Source organism: Rutilus rutilus (assembly GCF_951802725.1).
Source record: "Rutilus rutilus genome assembly, chromosome: 20".
In the NCBI taxonomy this organism is placed as follows: Eukaryota; Metazoa; Chordata; class Actinopteri; order Cypriniformes; family Leuciscidae; genus Rutilus; species Rutilus rutilus.
Genome location: NC_140225.1, coordinates 6,065,307 through 6,085,512, shown reverse-complemented (window position 1 = coordinate 6,085,512; position 20,206 = coordinate 6,065,307). Strand labels below are relative to the sequence as shown.

At 35.2% G+C, this 20,206-nt stretch overlaps 1 protein-coding gene across 1 annotated transcript; it reads right to left on the bottom strand.

Annotated features, from left to right (window-relative positions):
* Positions 1-3,560: 3,560 nt before the first annotated feature.
* On the bottom strand, positions 3,561-18,847 carry kmo (kynurenine 3-monooxygenase). Its single transcript, XM_084391841.1, has 15 exons — positions 18,612-18,847; positions 17,279-17,348; positions 16,947-17,044; positions 14,634-14,723; positions 12,932-12,980; positions 12,036-12,123; positions 11,477-11,642; positions 11,290-11,361; positions 10,108-10,229; positions 8,073-8,220; positions 6,670-6,727; positions 6,235-6,317; positions 5,725-5,826; positions 5,578-5,637; positions 3,561-4,467 (listed from the first exon to the last, which is right to left on the bottom strand). Exons 1-15 carry the CDS (start codon positions 18,687-18,689, stop codon positions 4,309-4,311), a joined length of 1,443 nt encoding a protein of 480 aa, XP_084247967.1. The 5' UTR covers positions 18,690-18,847; the 3' UTR covers positions 3,561-4,308.
* Positions 18,848-20,206: the final 1,359 nt, after the last annotated feature.

Sequence of the window (20,206 nt, the reverse complement as noted above, 5' to 3'; positions counted from 1 at the left end):
CAAAACAGTGTCCTACATAGCATTTTATGCAGACAAACACAATTGATCCCTTTTCTAAAATTCCAAGGGCCATTTAGAAGAAAGAGACAATATTGTTGTTCGCAAATTTAAATATATTTATGATGACTCCCGTAGATGACTCCCCTATGGCTTGCCACTCTTCTTTAACTGTTTTTCTATCCTCCTGTCAAAGTGATAAAAAATCTAAGAAAGTAAAACATTTTTCACTCACTGATAAAAAAATTAAACATTAAAAACATTCTAAAGGACATCCATGGTGAATTTGATCTTGTCACTGTGGGTGTGCTGCCCAGAATTGATGTCAGGTGAGTGTGGATTGCATCAATTTGCTCCTGATCTTCAAAGTACAACGGCACAGGCACTTGTTGGTGGAACACTTTTGGAAAAAGTTACTGATGATGGACTGTGCAGAGAAAATTGAAAATGACATTAAAATCTTGTCCATGTATGTCTCTGTAAGTCGTTTATTTACTAGACAAGCTATTGGTTTGGAATTCAGTTAAAAAAAAGAGATGGGTGTTTATAGTTTATATAAGTTTAGAGAGAGAGATTAAAATTTTTTGCTAAAGCAAACACACACCTTTATGAGATGCAAGTTAAAGGGGTGGTATAATGCCCTTTTTCACAAGATGTAAAATATGTCTTTGATGTCCGCAGAGTGTGTATGTTAAGTTTTAGCTCAAAATACCCCACAGATATTGTTATATAGCATGTTAAAGTTGTCACTTTTTGAAGGTGAGCAAAAACGCACCGTTTTGTGTCTGTTCCTTTAAATGCAAATGAGCTGCTGAGGCACAGAGGGCGGAGCTTCAACAGCTTGTGTCATTTTACCTCACACAGACATGCACTGAAAATTTCAAAAACTTTAAGCCTTTTATGTTCAAACCGGAGTCAGACAAAGATGGAGAGACTCAAGAAGAAATGACAACATGTAGAATGCAACAGGACGTTTCTGAATGGTTAGTTGATGAATTTATGTAGCTGATGTGTAGTTATCTTCTAGTCATTGATTAGCATATTCTGTCTTGATAATCTATAAATCGTGTTCAGGGGGAGGGGTTTATGTACATTTTAGGGTTAGTGATGTCTCGTGTAGTCCCTACCAGCCATTTATTGCAGTCCTTAAAACGCAGTTTCTTTAAAAGCAAATATCTCCCTTTGCTTTGAACTTTGAGCATTGTAACTTTGCAGATGTTGTTTATGCTCAAACAGCAACATTACACACTAACTAAAGTTAAAAAAGTGAAATCATACTCAACCACCCCTTTAAAGAAAACTTGGTAAAGACAGAGTATGATAAAACCCACATTAAGTAACAGTAAGCTATTTTAAGAAAAATGTATATTAAGATATAAATTAGATAATTAGATCATCTCATTTATAAGAAACAACTCAAAACATAATCTACATTCAACCCATATGGGAAAAGTTTTTAATGTGGGTTTTATCATGTATGGCGTTGGAAATAATCAAAATATTTGAGCGAGTGTGCAGGTCAACTCTTAAAGAGAGAGATTTACATACATATATGCCTATTCTAAATGTGTCTTTTGTGTGTTCACACTATAGACTGTAAAAAAAAAAGAAAAAAAAAAAAAGTTTTTATCTACTGTAATGTTGCCCCAGAAAACCATGTTGAGTATGTTTTAATGCAATTAAGGAGTAAACAGGGTCTTACCAGAAGAGGCCATCTCACGCAAGCTAAAGACAGGCAACAAAAGGAAAAAAATGTAAAAAGAAAATGAATTTTTAAAGTGATTAGAGACTAGGGGCAGCTAAACCTACACGTGGTTAGCTAAGTTTGAGCCAGACAGAACATCAACCTGACCGTCAAGAACTTTTTGTCTCTCGAAATAAATATAAAAAACCATAGACCCATCCATTCATTGATATATATAGAAATGAATTGATATCTACCTAACGTTACCCTAGCTTTATCTAGCTAATCGTTTATAAATAATAACTTTAGCAGATTATTTAACATACCTCAATTCGTGTCGCTGTACAGCCTCCCCCTACTGGACGCATCAAGAACAACAGGGGCGTAAAACTGCCTGGGGTCGTATGATATCTACCGGCTCCAGATCTGCAGGCTCCCCCCTACTCACCTATGCTACTCACTCATCCAGACAGTCAGTCAGATCCACAGCGCCCCCTGGAGGAAACGAACTTTGTGTCCTTTATGAAAACAAGGCAAGCGTCATCACTATTTCTATTGCTTCATTTTTAGATTAGGGCTTTGAATCCTTAATTATTAAGGAGTTTGAGTTTACCTCAAATGGCGTAGCTTCTTGAGAAGAGGTGTGTTTTTTCTTTTCTATTATGAATAGGCTACTTAAAGGGATAGTTCACTCAAAAAGATTATCCCATAATTTGCACCCTCAAACCATCCTAGGTGTATATGACTTTATTCTTTCAGCCAAACACAATCGGATTATACAAAAAATATATATCCTGGCCCTTCCAAGCTTTATATAGTGGAAGTGAATGGTACCAAAGCACATCCATTCATTACAAAAGTAATCCATATGACTCCAGAGGGTTAATAAAGGCCGGGGACGAATGCGGAAGCACAGAGGATGGAGCAAAACAAAACACTGGTCAAGAATTATAAGTCTAAAACGTGGATTCTTTACAGACAAAAAATGTCAAAGGAGCTTGAGTTTGTTGCCCAGCCCTCTTTGTTTGAACCTTGAGAGGCGTCTACTCTCACCGAAGTGGACTCTACTCACACATCTTACGTCATATGCCGGAACTCAACTCTCTCGTGAACGTGTGTGGGTGGCCGTTACCGAAAGCTAGTGATTACAGTTTATAAAGTTATAATTATAGGTATTTTTCTTACAAAAACGCATCGTATGGATTACTTTTGTGATGGATGGATGTACTTTTTGGAGCTTCAAAACTCTCATTATAAAGCTTGGAAGAGCCAGGATATTTCTTAATATAGCCTAACTCCGATTGTGTTTGGCTAAAAGAAGAGTGTCATATACACCTAGGATGGCTTATTATTTTTTATTCTGTAGCGGAAACAAGCTTCCATAATTTTTCCAGTTCTAAAAAAAATACAAATAAAATGTAACATTTAAATCCCAATGTGAAGCTTAACATAAAACTTCTGGATGACAGCTAAAACAAGCTGAATACCAATCGTTGCATTAAAAAGTGTTTACAATTTCACGAAACTGATTTAAAATACGGAAACGACATACTGATAAATATGTTTGAAAATGACAGCTGAATGACTGAATGCTTGCTTGAGTGGTTGAGAAGGCATCTGTTATCTCATTCATGGATTATGGCCTGTGGAGGATTTGTGGGTCAAATGCAAACGGGGATTAGATTTTACATGACAAGTTGACAACCATGAGGACAGGAGGACTTAACGTTTCTCCCACCCTAAAAATAAAGGATAAATGACAATGTTTAGTTATAATGAAACTCACTATAAGAAACTATAAGAAACAGAACTATAAGAACTATCAGAAAATGAAAGTGAGAAAATGAAAACAGACCCATGAAGCAGAAGAATTCAATCATTTAGTGAACAAAATACTTTATTCAGTCACCTTTACCTCATTTTGAATCTACAAACAGTAATTATACCTTTATGTGCTTAGAAATCACAACACCCACTTAGATGTGACCTATATAAAGTAAAAGCAAACTAGATTAGACATTCACACAGAATCATATGTCCATTATTTCTCCCTCAACAATTTCAAGTGCATGGTGGCTTAATTAAAGTAATGTTCTGGATTCAATACAAGTTAAAGAACCCGAGACATAATGTTGATTATCACAGAATAACCTACATGTTTCTACACAGGCACAGGAAGTAAACACTTTGAGAAACATTCCCACTTCAAAAAAGTACATTTAGACAACTTTAAGAGCTCAAAAAATAAATGTTTTACAGAATAACTCATGTCAAGGCAGCGTTCCTGTAGCTCCAGAAGTACAGCATAGTGCTAGCAATGCTAAAGTTTAGCTTTCCAGGGAATGCATGAACTGATAAAATGTATACCTTGAATGCAATACAAGTCGCTTTGCATTAAATAATCTGTTGATGAGAAGATACGTGCTTTAACAATCATACCAGCTGCACATTTCTGCTTTTAAACCATCTGGAACAGCTGCCCCAATGTACTCCCATTTTAAGTGCACTACACTAAAATTATTTCCTGTGCTAATCAACATCATGCCACTTATACTGAAGAAGATTTCAATTTTGGTCCAGTACAGAACTATGAAAGGTCTTTGGTGAGTAAACATCAACACAGGCTTTCATGTGCATGGACATTTTAGAAGCGGCTTTAGAGCGAGTATGCGGGTCCACAGGTGCTCTGCAGAGATGCTGGGGAGTTTGTGAGAGTTTCTGACCAAGACATACATCCCTCCTGCAGCGGACACAACTCCACACAGCCACAGACCTCGAGTGATCACCTGCAAAAGACCAGCAAGACATTTACTGATGGATCACAATCTGTTATTATCGTACTGTGCCGTGAGAAACTTCCCAAACGTTTTTAACGCTTTCCTGCAGGCTTCTAAAGACATCTGCTGGGATTTCCATTCAGTTTGTACTTAAATGAAAAGCACGATGTTTCACTTCATTAACAATGCAGTCTTTGGTTCTAATAAAAAAAATACAAAATAAAGTCAATATGCATTTATAATTATAGTCTACAGTCTACACTACAGTTCAAAAGTTTGGGGTTAGTATGATTTATTAAATGTGTTTATTCAGCAAGGATGCATTAAATAAACTGATCAGTAATGACATTTACGGTGTTACAAAAGATTTCTATTTCAAATAAATGCTGTTCTTTTGAACTTTTAATTTATCAAATAATCCTGAAAATGTACTATGGTTTCCACAAAAATATGATGCAGTGCGACTGTAACGTTGATGATAATAATACGTTTCTTGAGCAGCAAATCAGCTGAATCATGTGACACTGTAGACTGGAGTACTGATGCTGAAAATTCAGCTTTGCATAACAGGAATAAATTACATTTAAATATATTTTAAAATAGAAAACAGATATTTTAAATTGTAATAATATTTCACAGTATTACTGTTTTTACTGTATTTTTTATCAAATAAATGCAGCCTTGGTGAGCATAAGAAACATAAAAAAATCTTATAGACCCCAAACAAATACTATAAACATTTCAGAGTCTTTGAATTTCATAGTGCATTGCATTGTAGGATGCAGACTCTTTTGTGCACATATTCTAGAAAAATAAATCCAAAAGTTGAACAGTTCATTTCACAGTTCAACACACTTCGATTAGTTCCTGAACTACAGTAGCATAATAAAAAACCCTCAAAGAACACAATGAAACTTTTTCTACCATCAGACTATAATGTGCTATTACGACCATAACTCTGATGGATCCTCACATGAAATGATGTTTTGTTAATAGCTCAGCGTGGAAATGCTGTTTTAAAACTCTGTGTTTTCAGCCTCACACGGTCCCTGATTTCACACTGACGTGAGTCATTTGTTCTCTGGCACTTTCAAACACACAGTTTTGTTTTTTCTTCACCTTATCTTGCCAATGCCAGCGATTCACCGCTTCATGGTACCGTGTTCTGGTGAATGTGACCTGAAAGCCAAGCAATCAGACATATGAATTAGTGAACAAAAATATCAACAATAAACAAGATGATACGCAACACTAAAAAGCTCTTACCATTGTGTAAAGGGGGACGATTGTTTTTGGCATGATGACGTGAAGGATATTGTCCAGGTATTTTCGGAACAGGAAATATTTGGAATTGACATGCGCCCTCATCTACGACACAAATCACATAATGAGTGAAGCTAATGGCAAACAAATGTGTTGTGTGTGTGTATTTTTCACACTGCCATCAGTAATGAGGTTGACCTGTCTGTGGTCTGCATGCATGTCACATCTGATCAGCTGGTGGCAGAGTGATTACTGCTACTGTGTGAAAAAGTGTCAGTGTGTGTTTGTACTGTAATGTATGTGTGCATTCAACTTAATGACCAGAAAAACAAGGACAGCCTTGTCTAGCAGCTCTGATTAAAAGAAAAAAGAAAAAATCTGTTTAAGTACAAACCCCATGAACTTCCAGTAAGTCAAATGAACTACACTTGCGCTGCAGGTGATGTGGGAAGTCATGTGACAGCACCTAGTGTTCAGATACAGTATTGCAGCTGATATGAGTTGATGGCGTACCTCTACATAGTTGTACATGGCCAGGTCAGCTATGGCGTGATCGTCAGGTACTCGAACTCTGGTGTATTCTTGAAGAACAGCAGCTGTAGACAGAGAATAAGAAAACAATTCATGTACTTCTATAATGTATCTTCAATAGCGGCTCTCCCCGTTTATTTATGTGTATGTTTTACATACACTGTGAGCACTTTTTTTTATGTCCTTGCAATTTAAGACCAATTATTTGGCATCTCTTAGTTCCCTCTTGGCTTTTATATAGTAAATATAACCCATATTGCTAACTAGCAATCATCCTGTGATTTTACTCTGGGATGAAATGATTCAAACTTTTGAGAAATGTCATTAATTTATATTACTTTAATTTAATGAATGAATTCCTTTCACTTTGGAAATGGTTTGAACTTGAATTTTCTTGTGAAGCCGGTTCTGTCTTACCAATGTTTTCATCCAACTGGTCCATAATTTCGTCGATAACTAGACAATCCTCAAAGCCCTGTGAATCAAAATAAAAAAATAAATGAGCTTTCTGGGCTTTCACTTAAAACACTCTAAGACAACTCACATTTATTGGTTACTCATATTCTTCCACTTTTTCATTGAAAATTTCACTGACCACATTTACATGCACAATATTTAAAGGGGTCATGACATGGATGGACATGACATTTAAAAAAATAAATAAATACACACACACACACACATATGTGGAAAACCGATCATTTTCATTCTGCTTCAGCTTCATTCTGACCTGTCTGAAATGATCCGTTTTTAAGGGGCGGCTCCTTTAAGGCTTGTCAGTAAACGGCCACTTATGATTGGCTAACATCACTGTCGGCTGCTTCATCTTTCAACAAAAGTTTCTTTACACTGTGTCTCATTTACAAAACAAAATGCTCCGAACAAACATGTAATCCTCCAATGCGATCTGTTACGTCATTAAAATAAACCATCCTTGTTTTTGAAGTCAGTACAGAGACGCAAATGAGCAGTTTAACCTGGAACTTTCTTTCACTCTTTCATTTGTCCTGTTGTCGGCAGACTCAAGCACGTGGAGTATGTCAGAAACTGAACGCGCGTCTGTATACTGTATCCAGTGTAGACAGCGTCAGTGATTATAATGGTTTCTATTTGCTTTTGACTTGTTGCTCTCAAAAGTCAGCCATTAAGCGACTGAACGCTAGTGGGCGGGGCCTATGGTGTGATGATGTGTAAGTATTTGTCAATGTCTTGCTCTGGAGGCAGTCATATACAAATATATTTGCCTGTGTGACGTTACAGATCCCACAATATCAAAACGAGACTTTTTGGAGCTTGTTTAAATAAATGCTTTGTTTATAATGAGAAGCTCTGAAACCTGCAGGATGTTTTAATGGTACAAAGACCTCTTGAATTCTCATGTCATGACCCCTTTAAAATAAGGTCCATATCAGGGTTATTATACTTTTCTCAAACTAAATCCATTAAAAAAAATATATATATATATATAAAAAAACATGAACTCATTTAGTTTAACTTGATGTACTAAAATAACTCAAACTGAAATAAAAATGAATAAAAACTATATAGCTAATATAAAAAATGCTACAGCTTTAACAACTAATTCAAACTATAAATGTAAACTATAATAGTATCTCAATGATACCACTGGTCCATTTTCTGGTCAAGCCTGTAAAAAGATGATTACATGTTCGAGAGCTACTGGAATATTTCTGTATACTGTTAATTGCATTTCAGCTGCAAATTGCAACTTGATGTTGAGGTTATGTTAACCTCTTTGGGAGCAATTACAGCTGGAGACTAACTGAAAAAAACTTGGATCAGAATGAATATCCACTTACCGCATTCATACCTTGACCGTAGAACGGGACCACAGCGTGGGCCGCATCTCCCATGAGAACACACTTATCAAACAGATGATACGGGGAGCACTTCACGGAGACCATGGCCTGAGCCGGCAGCCGGAAGAAATCCTGTTTCAGAGCCTCACTGAGAAAACACAAACACACTCCGTCTGACAGAATACACGCACGAGCAGATAACGTACATGCATATACAACACTGGCTCTTTTCTTTCTGACTCACTACTTAATTATGTTAATTATGAAATTTAACGTAGGCCAATCTCATCCAATAATTTTTTTTTAAGCATTCCACCCTGTATTTCTTTGCACATTTCACTTGTTATTATTCTGCATATATTATGAAAGACTGAAATGGAATATTTTATATAAAGGTCAGTGTCAAATTAAGATGCAGAAGATAATTAAATATCACCCTCACTGTTGTTTCAAACCCGTATGACTTTCTTTACTCAGTGGATCACAAAAGTGGGTCACTTCATTTAGACACAATAAGAAAATAGTGACTGTGATTTTCATTCCACCACAAATCTGACAGATTGACATATTGACATAACAGAATTTTCATTTTTGGGTGCACTGTACTTTGTTTATGATTTAATACATAAAACATCATTAACTCATAAACCCAAAAATATCATTATATTATGCAAAATATCAAATTATCATGCACTAGCATTCAAAAATCTGGGGTCAGTTTTTAAAGAAATTAAAAGCAAGGATGCATTAAATTAATAAAAAGTGACAGTAAAGACATTTATAGTGTTTCAAATAAATTCTGTTCTTTTGAACTTTCTATTCTTCTTTCAAAGAATCCTTTTAAAATGTATTGCTGTTTCTACAAAGAAATAAAGCAGCACAACTGTTTTCAACATTGATAATAGTAATAAATGTTTTTTGAGCAGCAAATCAGCATATTAGAATGATTTCTGAGGGATCATGTGACACTGAAGACTGGAGTAATGATGAAATTCAGCTTTGCATCACAGAAAAAAAAAGGGGAAAAAAAAGGAGAAAACAGTTGTTTTACATTTTTATAATGTTTCACAATATTACATTTTTTTACTACCCTGGAAATCCAGAGTTCTCACGAGAGCACAAGTTGAATTTGCTCAGCGAATTTACTCTGGCGTCGAGTAATGATGCTCATTAAATATGCCCTTGTATCCGAGCTGCACCAGTCACATCGGGTTATCTGATATAGGCGGGCCAGAGGCGAGCTAAACAGATGACGACATCGAAGTCATTAGTAAACATTGCAAGATGGCTATAGATGAACGAGTTAGACTTGGCTTTTTATCTAAAAGAGGAACAGAAGACGGCGCTCGAATCGTTCCTTTGCAAGAAGGACGTTTTTGCTGTTTTGCCGACCGGATACGGCAAGAGTCTAATCTATCAGTTAGCTCCGCTGGTAGCTAAGCGTATGGGGCTTGTTGTGATTGGTCGTAGTGTTATCCAATCGCGTGCAGTGAGATTTTCAAATTCATGCTTGGTGCCGCCCCTCGAGCTGGCCGATTTTCATTAGTCGATGCCAGACCATTAATCTTTCAGATTTAGGTCTGGATTTCCAGGCTAGTCTAGTTTTTTTTTGTTTTTTTTTAATCAAATAAATGCAGCTTTGTTGAGCATAAGAAATTTCTTTCAAAAACCATTACAAAATCTTACCAACCAAGTCTTTTTGTTGGAACTTTCAATGCTCAAGTATGTGTAACGTAGAGTGCTGAATTATGTATATCTTGAGCAAAATGAGAACATCTTCAGTTGACTCTAAAAATGCTGAACAGTAAAGCTGTTTGAAACTCATTTACAGTTCTGCGAGGCTTGGAATCACTCACTGTCCTCACCCGTCATCTCAGTACTGTATCTCCCCATCATCGCAGCATTCATATTAATAAAGAAAACACTCGCTGACCTGTGTCTATTAGACTACAATTTCACACCTAACCAAGATGTCCTCTAGACCTGAGAGTAGCATGAAGCAGACTGAAAGAGAGCGAGAAAGAGCTGTACTCACACTCCTATTAGAGGTATAGAGTCAGGGAAGTATTGCTGGAAGAAACGAATGACCTCGTCACCGCTGCGGATCTTCTCGAAATCTTCAAAGGGCATGAAGAGGGTGCATGTGAACGTCCTGTCCTTCAGAAACAAAATCAAAAGGAACATGATTTTCCACAAGGAAACTACAACATAACCAAAGCAAAAGATTATAAAGTACCTTCAAAATGCATTTGGAGGCCGAATTATTTGAATTATTCATAATCATTGGTAATGACATTATTCATTATTCATTATTCATCAGCTGTCATCAAACAGTAAATCTAAAGACCCTGAATATACTATGAAAAAACACAGACATGAAATATACTATGAAAGACCACATCAGAAATAATACTGTAATAATAATAATTTTCTCGAACAACTGAAAAAGTCACAGAAAACTTTAATAAATAATAAAATATTCTTTAATATTTAAAAACAATTATTATTGTCATACTCACAAAAATTACTTTAATAAATAATAATAATAATGAATAATCACAGAAAACGAATAAATACTACAATTATAAAATATTCATTCATATTTAAAAACAATAATATAAATTATTATTGTTCAAAAATAATAATAAAATATTCTATAAAATAATAATAATCACAAAAAATGAATGGATAATAAAAAAACTAAATATTAAAATAAAATATTCTATAAATTAAAATAATAATAATTTAATAATAATCTAAGAAAATGAATAGAAAATAACAGAAAACTTTAATAAATAATAAAATATTCTTTCATATTTAAAAACAACAACAATAATTATTGTTATTATTATTATAAAAATAAATAATAAAAGATTCTATAAAATAATAATAATCAAAACAATGAATAGATAATCACAAAAACGTATAAAATAATAAAATAACAATATATTTTTTAATATTTAAAAATAAAAATCACAAACATTTTAATAAATAATAAAATATTCTTTAATATTTAATAATAATACTGATAATGAATAGATAATTACAAAAAAGTTGATAAAATAATTAAATATTCTTTAATATCTGATTATTATAATAATTAAAAACTTGTAATAAAATAATAATACAATTTTTTTTTTATAAAAATAAAAAATTCTGCATGCAAGTAAAAAACAGCAATATAACAGGGTAAAAAAGAGTTATTAAATGACCTCACCAAGTTAGGCAGGGCAATCATCATAAAAGTGTTCCTGGGCCAAATGTGCAAATAATTGGGCTCCATCGCAAACTTAGAGGACGAGGAGAGAGAAAGAGAGATGTGAACAGACAAAATGAGGGCAGATATGTACTATGAAGACATATACCAAGATATACTATGCTGGATAACATGCTGTGATGCTTACATCTCCATCTTTAGGAGGCATGGTGAGCTCCATGTACCCGTGGGGAATGTACGTCTGGCTGTAATTGAAACGACTTTGCCGTAAGAACTGCTTCCTGACAGCAGAGAAAGCTCCATCACAGCCTACGATCAGATCAGCCTGCAACTCCTTCCTCTGGCCATCAGGTCTGTTGAGAGACCAGATCTCATTTGCATCTCTACTGAAATGTAATCTAATTCACACGGAGTATCCACAGACTGAAGTGAATTTGCAAACTCTTGTGATCACATGACCTTGTCAGGCAGCCAAACCTGACCCCGTTAAAGGTATAGTTCACCTAGAAATTAAAATTCTGTCATTATTTATATACCCACATCATTCCAAACCTGCATGTGTGTTTTTTAAATGTCTGTAATGACATGAAGGTCAGTAAATAATGTCAAGAATATTCATTTTTGGTTAACTATTCCTTCACATGGTATTTCAAAGAATACCATAGTATTATTCACTCAAAAACATTGTATTACCATGTCCAAAATAGAGACAGAAAGACATTTAGAGAGAAAGAAACACTGTTTACCCGATAAAGGTCATTGCTCCTGTTTTTGGACTCCAGTCGTGCAGCTTGTGATTAAAGTTCAGTGTAGTGTTCGGAAACGTGTCTGCCGCTGCAAGAAAACATTTCAATTCGGCATGTTTATTCAGTACATAAAAGCATTCATACATTTGACTGCATCCCAGTTCATATCCTTGTACTAAAGCACAAAAAGTATGTACTTGAAATGTATTTCTTGTTAACTTACAGGTCTTACAACTTAGATTTACTACCCTTTAGTCATCATGAAATAGCATTCAAAAATTTGCAACCATAGTACAATAATGTGCTACCATTAAAAGTTTGGAAGTTAAGGTATGATTTTTTTTCACGAAATTAATGTTCATTCTGCAAGGATGCATTAAACTGAGCAAAGGTGACAACAAACACTTTTACACTGTTTGACTGAAGACTGGAGTATTGACTTCACAGGAATACATTTTAAAATATACTAAAATGGAAAACAATTGCAATAATATTTCCATAATGTTACTGTTTTCACTGTATTTTTTGGGTAAATAAATGGCGCATATGTGAGCAGAGGAGACTTCTCACATTTAAACATTTAAAAATCTTACCGACCCCAAACTTTTGAATGCTAGTTTATTTAAACTTGAATCTGGATATTCAACAAGAGAAAATATATAAACAATAATAATAGGGAATGACTTGATTTTATCCATCAGGAATTTACCGATTAAAAGTGGGCAAATGAAGAAAGAAGTTGACAAGAGAGAGAAACACTTGCATACCACTCAGGATGGATATGCAAATAGGGACACAGGGATTCTTCAAAAGAACCCAAAATATGTACACCTTTATTATATTGAAATATGATTTGATATAAAGTGGCATTCAGTGGGTTGAATGAACTGCTATACCTGCTAGCAGCTCCTTGTTGAGGTTGGCTCTGTCCACTGAGAGGATGTACTACAAAAGAAACAGCATCATTACACTGAACAGCATGTTTAGGGTGCTTAGAGTCAGTCAGCCAGTGGAATAATGACAAGTTTAATCCCTATTATGCATGTTCTGGATTACATATTTTTAATCTAAAATGATGGATTTATGACAGATGTGGAGTTCAGTCACCTGATCTCCATATACACACACTATCTACAGCTTTGCATCATGAAACACATCACTGCCATCAATCCATTGTGTGTGTGTGTGTGTGTGTGTGTGTGTGTGTGTGTGTGTGTGTGTGTGTGTGTGTGTGTTATGAGAAGATTACACAGCAGTAGTAATAAGATAATGATTTAAATGCAGTTCTGTTTCTGTCCATCTGCTGGTTTCTAGTAATCATAATCTCTGCAAACCCCATGATTCACAAAATGAACACTAGGTCAGAGAAACTTTCCCATGTCCACGGTTTTTAAAGCATATCTGAGGGCTTTTTGCCTCATCCGCCAACATGAAACAGTGTCTCCACAAACCAATTTCCAAGCTGTGATATATTTCTCAGAAAAACAGGATTTTCAACAAGGATATTCAGAATAGCGGTTCTCAGATAGTTTTGCTTCAGGTCTAATATTTACTATTTAACATAAAATATTATATTGTACAACAGTGAATAATATGATGAGCTACACAGGATCAAAAACGCTAATTTATTTATATGCTAAATTATTCAAATGATACACAGTTTACTTTTTTATTCGTTTTTTCCCCATAAATTTCAATGACGATGACCTACACAGGCCCAAAAATGCTAAATTATCCAAATTGTATATACTTCTAATTTTTGAATTAGTTTCTTATTAGTTATTAGGGTTTTTTTAATTAGTAATTTTCAATGATAAGGGAATGTAAAGCAATCTATAAATGTTGCTTTACATTCGGTTGCATTTCTGTCAAACTACTGTCACATTTGATACAAACCACAAAATATATTTTTCTCCCTTTTCAATATTTTTTTCACATTTACGTGTATTTGAGATAAATATATTTATCTTTTTAAGTAATAATTCCTTTTTGCATGGAAAGATGTAGATACAATGACAGGAAACGAAACATAAGTGCTGATTTCTCATAAACAGAAGGAAAAAAGGCAATGACAAAGTCCTAACTGACACTTTTATGTGTACATTATGATTGTAATGATTAACAAACTGGTTTTAAAGGAGATGGTTGTATTGACTCTGCTGGGGTCACTGGTCACGGTGCTCAAGTTATGTATCAGCGGACTTCATTCACGAATGTATGTCTGATGTAAATGTTCTCAACTAGTGGGTGAATAACCCTATAACTGCGCAATACCTTCACAACAACCTGTCATGTGACTGAGCAATTCTGAACTGCTATAGCATATCTCATCTGCTAGATTGCTTGTATATTGTTGCAAAATGTAAACTAGCCTATATTATCGTCCAGCTCTAATCTGCTAAATGCAACTATAAGGCATGAAGTTATCATAAACATTACCATCATGATTTTTTGTAAAGCTGCTTTGAAACAATGTGTAATGTGTGGCGCTATACAAATAAATTTGACTTGACTGAGGTAAGCATCCAGAGGGGAACAATTTGAAGCTACTGCATTTGTGTGAATATGTGATGTGACATGTAAATAGTTATTTGTTACCTGTCCCTTCTTGCCGTAGGGTATGGGAGAACGTTTTCCATTCGTATTATGGATCATACGGGCATGCATGGGAATGCCTTTAGAGACTATCTAAAAGAAAGGAAAAAACAGGTTTGACATGTTAAAGACATTATATCAGCAAGGAAATTGTATCAGGAGCAATATATTTAATTTTCAGCATCATTACTCCAGTCTTCAGTGTCACATGATCCTTCAGAAATCATTCTAATATGAAGATTTGCTGCTAAAACATTTCTGTCACTATTCGGTAATGTTTCATGTTCCTGTTTCATGTCTGTCATGTGATCCCCTGTTCAAGTCAAAAAGTCCCTTGTCTGATGTGTCATGTTGTCATTGGTTCATTATTTCATTGTTCACAGGTGTCCCTTGTCTTGTCATTAGGCTGGTGTTGGACATGGACATGGACATGGACATGGACATGGACATGGACATGGACATGGACATGGACATGGACATGGACATGGACATGGACATGGCAACCATGGTTACAGTGAAACAAAACTTGACCAAGACACATGGCAAACATGAGGGCTTAAATACACACAAGACTAATGACAAGATAAGGGACACCTGTGAACAATGAAACAATGAACCAATGACAGCATGACACATGAGACAAGGGAACACATGGCAGGATCATATGACTTGAACAGGTGATCACATGACAGACATGAAACAGGAACATGTAACATAACCGAATCGTGACAATTTCTTATTAATATCAATGTTGAAAATCCTTGCTGAATAAAAGTATAAATTTTTTTTCATATATATATATATGTGCATGATTGTACATGTATATATATACATATGGAGAAAATAATACTTTTACTCAGCAATTTTATTCAACTTGTAAGACATTACTGAAGCCCCTAAACGTAACCCTAAATCTAATTTGGGAATGATCTGGGTTGATGGGAATGTTGTTCCAGGACCAACAAAGGATGTTGATCCAGGCAGATGTCCTGCTTAGGTAAATCACGTTATGCAGTTCAAATACGAGGGTTCGCAGCAGCTGCATCCATCCAGCGTATAGATCTAACGCTTCAGACTGACTGTCACACTCTGTCAGATATGAAAAGTCGTGTTAACTCAGGGTTAATCTGAATGATCTGGCATTCCTGGCTCGGTCAGGCTGAAAAGTCACACAAGTGTAAAATAACCAAATCACAGAGACTATGCTCACAATATGTGCAGACAAAATACATTATAATTCTGCACCAAAATTCAATACTTCTGTTATGACTGTGTAAGTACTTAGTGTACCATTTGACCTAGTTTCACATGTTCACACTTCCTCATGGTATTTCCTTTACTTCCCTCTGAGGGAAAAGTTCCACCACACAAAATGTATGAGTTGTTATAGAAAATACTAGTTAGGCAAGTTCTTTGCAATTAAGCAATTAATTTGCATGCCTCTAAAAAACATACATTGTGATAGAAATAGGTAACATAATGAACCCAGCTTCAGGGGTATTGTGTATTTTAATAAATGTCCTGTACTGTAAGTCACTGTAAATAAAAGCATATGCTAATGACTACTTACTATGCTACTTATTCACTGTGCTATGCATTATTTAATAGAATGAAAATATGCTCCAGCAGAGGTGTCAAGTAACGAAGTACAAATACTTTTGAGGTATAAATTTGGGGTATCTATACTTTACTGGAGTAATTAATTTTCAGACGACTTTTTACTTCTACTCCTTACATTTTCACGCAATTATCTGTACTTTCTACTCCTTACATTTTAAAAATAGCCTCGTTTACTCCTATTTAATTTCGGCTTGTTTTCATTCCGGCTTGTCGTCGTAAAAAAAAAAATTGGCCAATTACACAAACGGTTTAGATCTGAGTCCCGCCTCCTGAATACACATCGCTAAACTGATTGGCGTTGTGTTTTCTTTCTAACTTGTGAGAGGCTGTAGTCACATTTGGTTGTGTGGAGCGCCAGAGAGAGAGAGAGAGGGAGAGAGAGAGAGAGAGAGAGAGAGAGAGCATTAATTGCATTTTTTTTCCTTGCATTACTTTTACTTTTATACTTTAAGTAGTTTTGAAACAAGTACTTTTATACTTTTACTTGAGTAAAAAGCTTGAGTTGATACTTCAACTTCTACAGAAGTCTTTTTAAACCCTAGTATCTATACTTCTACCTGAGTAATGAATGTGAATACTTTTGACACCTCTGCTTTCCAGTTTGAGCAACTATAAACAGCTCTCTTATAAAGAGGACACAAATGTATGTAAACTGCACGAAACTCACACAATAAACAGGTAAATGACTAAACCCACCTTATCCTCCATTCCCACACGTTTCAGGGCCTGGCGCCCCCTATGGGACAGGGCCAAGTTGATGCTTCGACCCCTCACGACTTTTGCCTGCCGAATATCTAACAGGACAAAAAGTTTGAATGAACAGGTTAGCTAAAAACACAAGTTAGGAAGAAATTTGAATCCCTTATTTCTATCTTAAATCCTTCCACAAGATTATAAGTGTGCTTAAAGATGTTGCAGTATGCTGTGTGAATAATAAAAAGTGAAGTCATTTAATTGAGATGCAGAATCACATCCTTCAAATAAAAGTCTCGATTAATGCTGGTTTGAGAGATAGATTATGTCTTCACCTTCCCGAGATTCAAATACTGCAACGTCAAATCCTCGTTTGGCAAAGAAGCAGGCGTTCAAAGATCCAACCTACATTGACAGGGTTAGAAGAAGAAGTAGATTATGACAGTAATAATATCTGTGCATGTACTAACAAAAAACACAAACGTATCAAATAAGTGACTGCACGTTTTTTGGATTTGTGCTGTGATTTGTACTATTTACACTGCACATGGTATTATGCAGTGTAAATAGTACATATCATGGTATTTGAAAATGTTAATAATTTACCATTACATTATACCACCTGTACCATGATTCAGTCACAGTACATTTTTGTAAGAGTGTTGAAAATTATTGGATTTTAGGGCTTCTGTAAAGCTTGCAATGACCTATTTTATTTCCTATGAACTTATACTTAACTATAAACTTTTAAGCATAGTAAAGTAGGAGGAATTAAAGAGATAACGTAGAACTGAAGATTCTATTAGGAATGACAGGTGACAGACACTATTCTTGTGCTTTGTGCCAAGTGCAATATTATATAATAATATCATATTTTTATCATCAATCTTATTGACGTCACTTCCTTAAGCATAATATTAGAAGAACGTTTAGCCTAAAGTTGGTTTATACAGCTACAAACTCATAAAGACTAAAGACAAAATAACAAAAGCACACACATAACTCACTGGAATCATTCATGAATATTAAACTTTGATCAAAGATATGAACTGTTCTGTTGTTAGTCAAAAGCAAGTGGGATCGGGGGGAGGGATATTCTCATTATAAAGAGCATTTGATTGGACAAAACCTCTGTGGTGCAGGATGAGTCATTGATATCTTGATCTGCTTTACTTAACAGGAAGGGTATTTTCAATTACTTTTGCCAACCTACACCAGCATACAGATGACCATTTAAGCGCATTGACTAAATTGCCCTAAAGTCTCATTTGAATGTGTTTCATCTTTAAATGTTAATGTCAACACCTTCTGTAACATAATGGAACATTTACAGAGTTTCATAACCACTTTGTCAATCATTAACATGCTCCTCATGTGCAGTAGGCTATGTTATAACAGAATTACTATCTCTGAATTACTGTGATTAACAACGGTCACATTCTAAAATATTTGCCCACTTGTTTTTTATAGTGCACATTTTCTAATGAGTAAAACATCTAACGGACCACCTGAGTCAGACTCAAACTACTAATTCAATTTTCCTTTCATTTTCTGAGTGACTTTTTCAAATACTCAAACATCCAGTGACTGATTTGATACAGACAGTAAATGGTGATTGACAGCATTATAAGATATGTAATCAAGTCATAAAGATGCAATGATTCTCACCAAACCGCCTCCCACTACCGCGATCACTTTCCTCTTACTGTTGCTGGATTCATGTGTCTGTGATGAAACAGTCTCCATGTTTAACAATTCTGAGATATTAGATGAGGTAAAGGGGGTCTGCTGGAATCAGACTGTGAGAGTGAATGAGTTTCTAGGAGTTTTAGAGCAGGGTTTTGTGGTTATGAAGGAGGAGCGACACAAAGTCAAACATCGACCAACACCGGATTCAGCAGGTCGCCGTTTATCAGACCTTCAGTCACACAGTGTGACTATCATGGTGATCAAACCCATGTAAACTACTCACACGGTTTACGTGAGATCAGTAGAGTATAATTGTAAAAAATTATTTGAATCAACCCAGAATTGCATGAATTGCAAGTATGTAAACGTTATTGCAAAATACAGGGTTTAAAACTCAGCTCATATCCTGAATGTACATGGTTCATATTCTTTAATATATCACCACCTAGCGGGAGTAAATAAAACTTACACGGATTAGTGTAACGTTACTTGGCTCGACGTCAGGACAACACTGATGCATCCATAACGTGATTACGTGAGCGTTCGCATGGGTCAGTCTTTTCGTCGGTCATGGGTATCTGAGATTTACTCTGTAAACGTCGTGATCTGTCAAAATTGTAATACTCTGGAATAATGACTTCGGGATTTTACCTAACAAAACAATGCCGTGACCCGGATTCGAACCGGGGTTGCTGCGGCCACAACGCAGAGTACTAACCACTATACGATCACGGCGAGCCACTCAGCGGACGGTCATGAAGACTGAAATTTAGATGGATGATTGTTAAAGCAGACACAAAGTATACATTTCACACATTTTCTTGAAACTTTAAAACATTAATTTGCCATATTGATAAACAGCGGTTATAGCACCGTATTATATATTTGTGCATAAATGTTTAAATTCACCATTAATCAGCTCTGGGACAGTTGCCTCATGCAATTTAGACCAGTGAAATATTTTCCTCATTTCCTAATTTATAATTACCCGATTGTACTCTTTTATTCTATTTTTAAAAAGTGCCCCCCAGCAACCCCGAGTTTTTTATTTATTTATTTTTAGTTTTGTTCTGTTTTATTTTTGTATGCATAATGATGTTCACGAAAATTCATGTATAATGTTAATGTTCATTCAGTAATAAAAAAAAAAAAAAAAAAAAACTAAAACTGAGCCTTTCACTATGCTAAAACTTCCCCAAAGTCCAATTTCTGTGGCCTTTCTCTAATTCCACACCTTTTCCAGTAACAACTAAATATTCTGGAAACCTGGAAACGATCATTTAAATGAATAGTTCAACCCAAAAATGAAATATTGCCATCATTTACTCACCCTCAAGTTGTTCCAAACATGTATGAGTTTCTTTCTTCTGCTGAACACAAAAGAAGATATTTTAAACAATGCTGGTAACCAGACTGTTGATGGCACCCATTGACTTCCATAGTATTTTATTTTTTTCCTACTATGGAAGTCAACAAAGACTATCTAATAACACAATGGGAGTGAGACCCATCAACTGTTTGGTTACTGACATTCTTCAAAATATGTTCTTTGGTGTTCAACAGAAGAAAGAAAC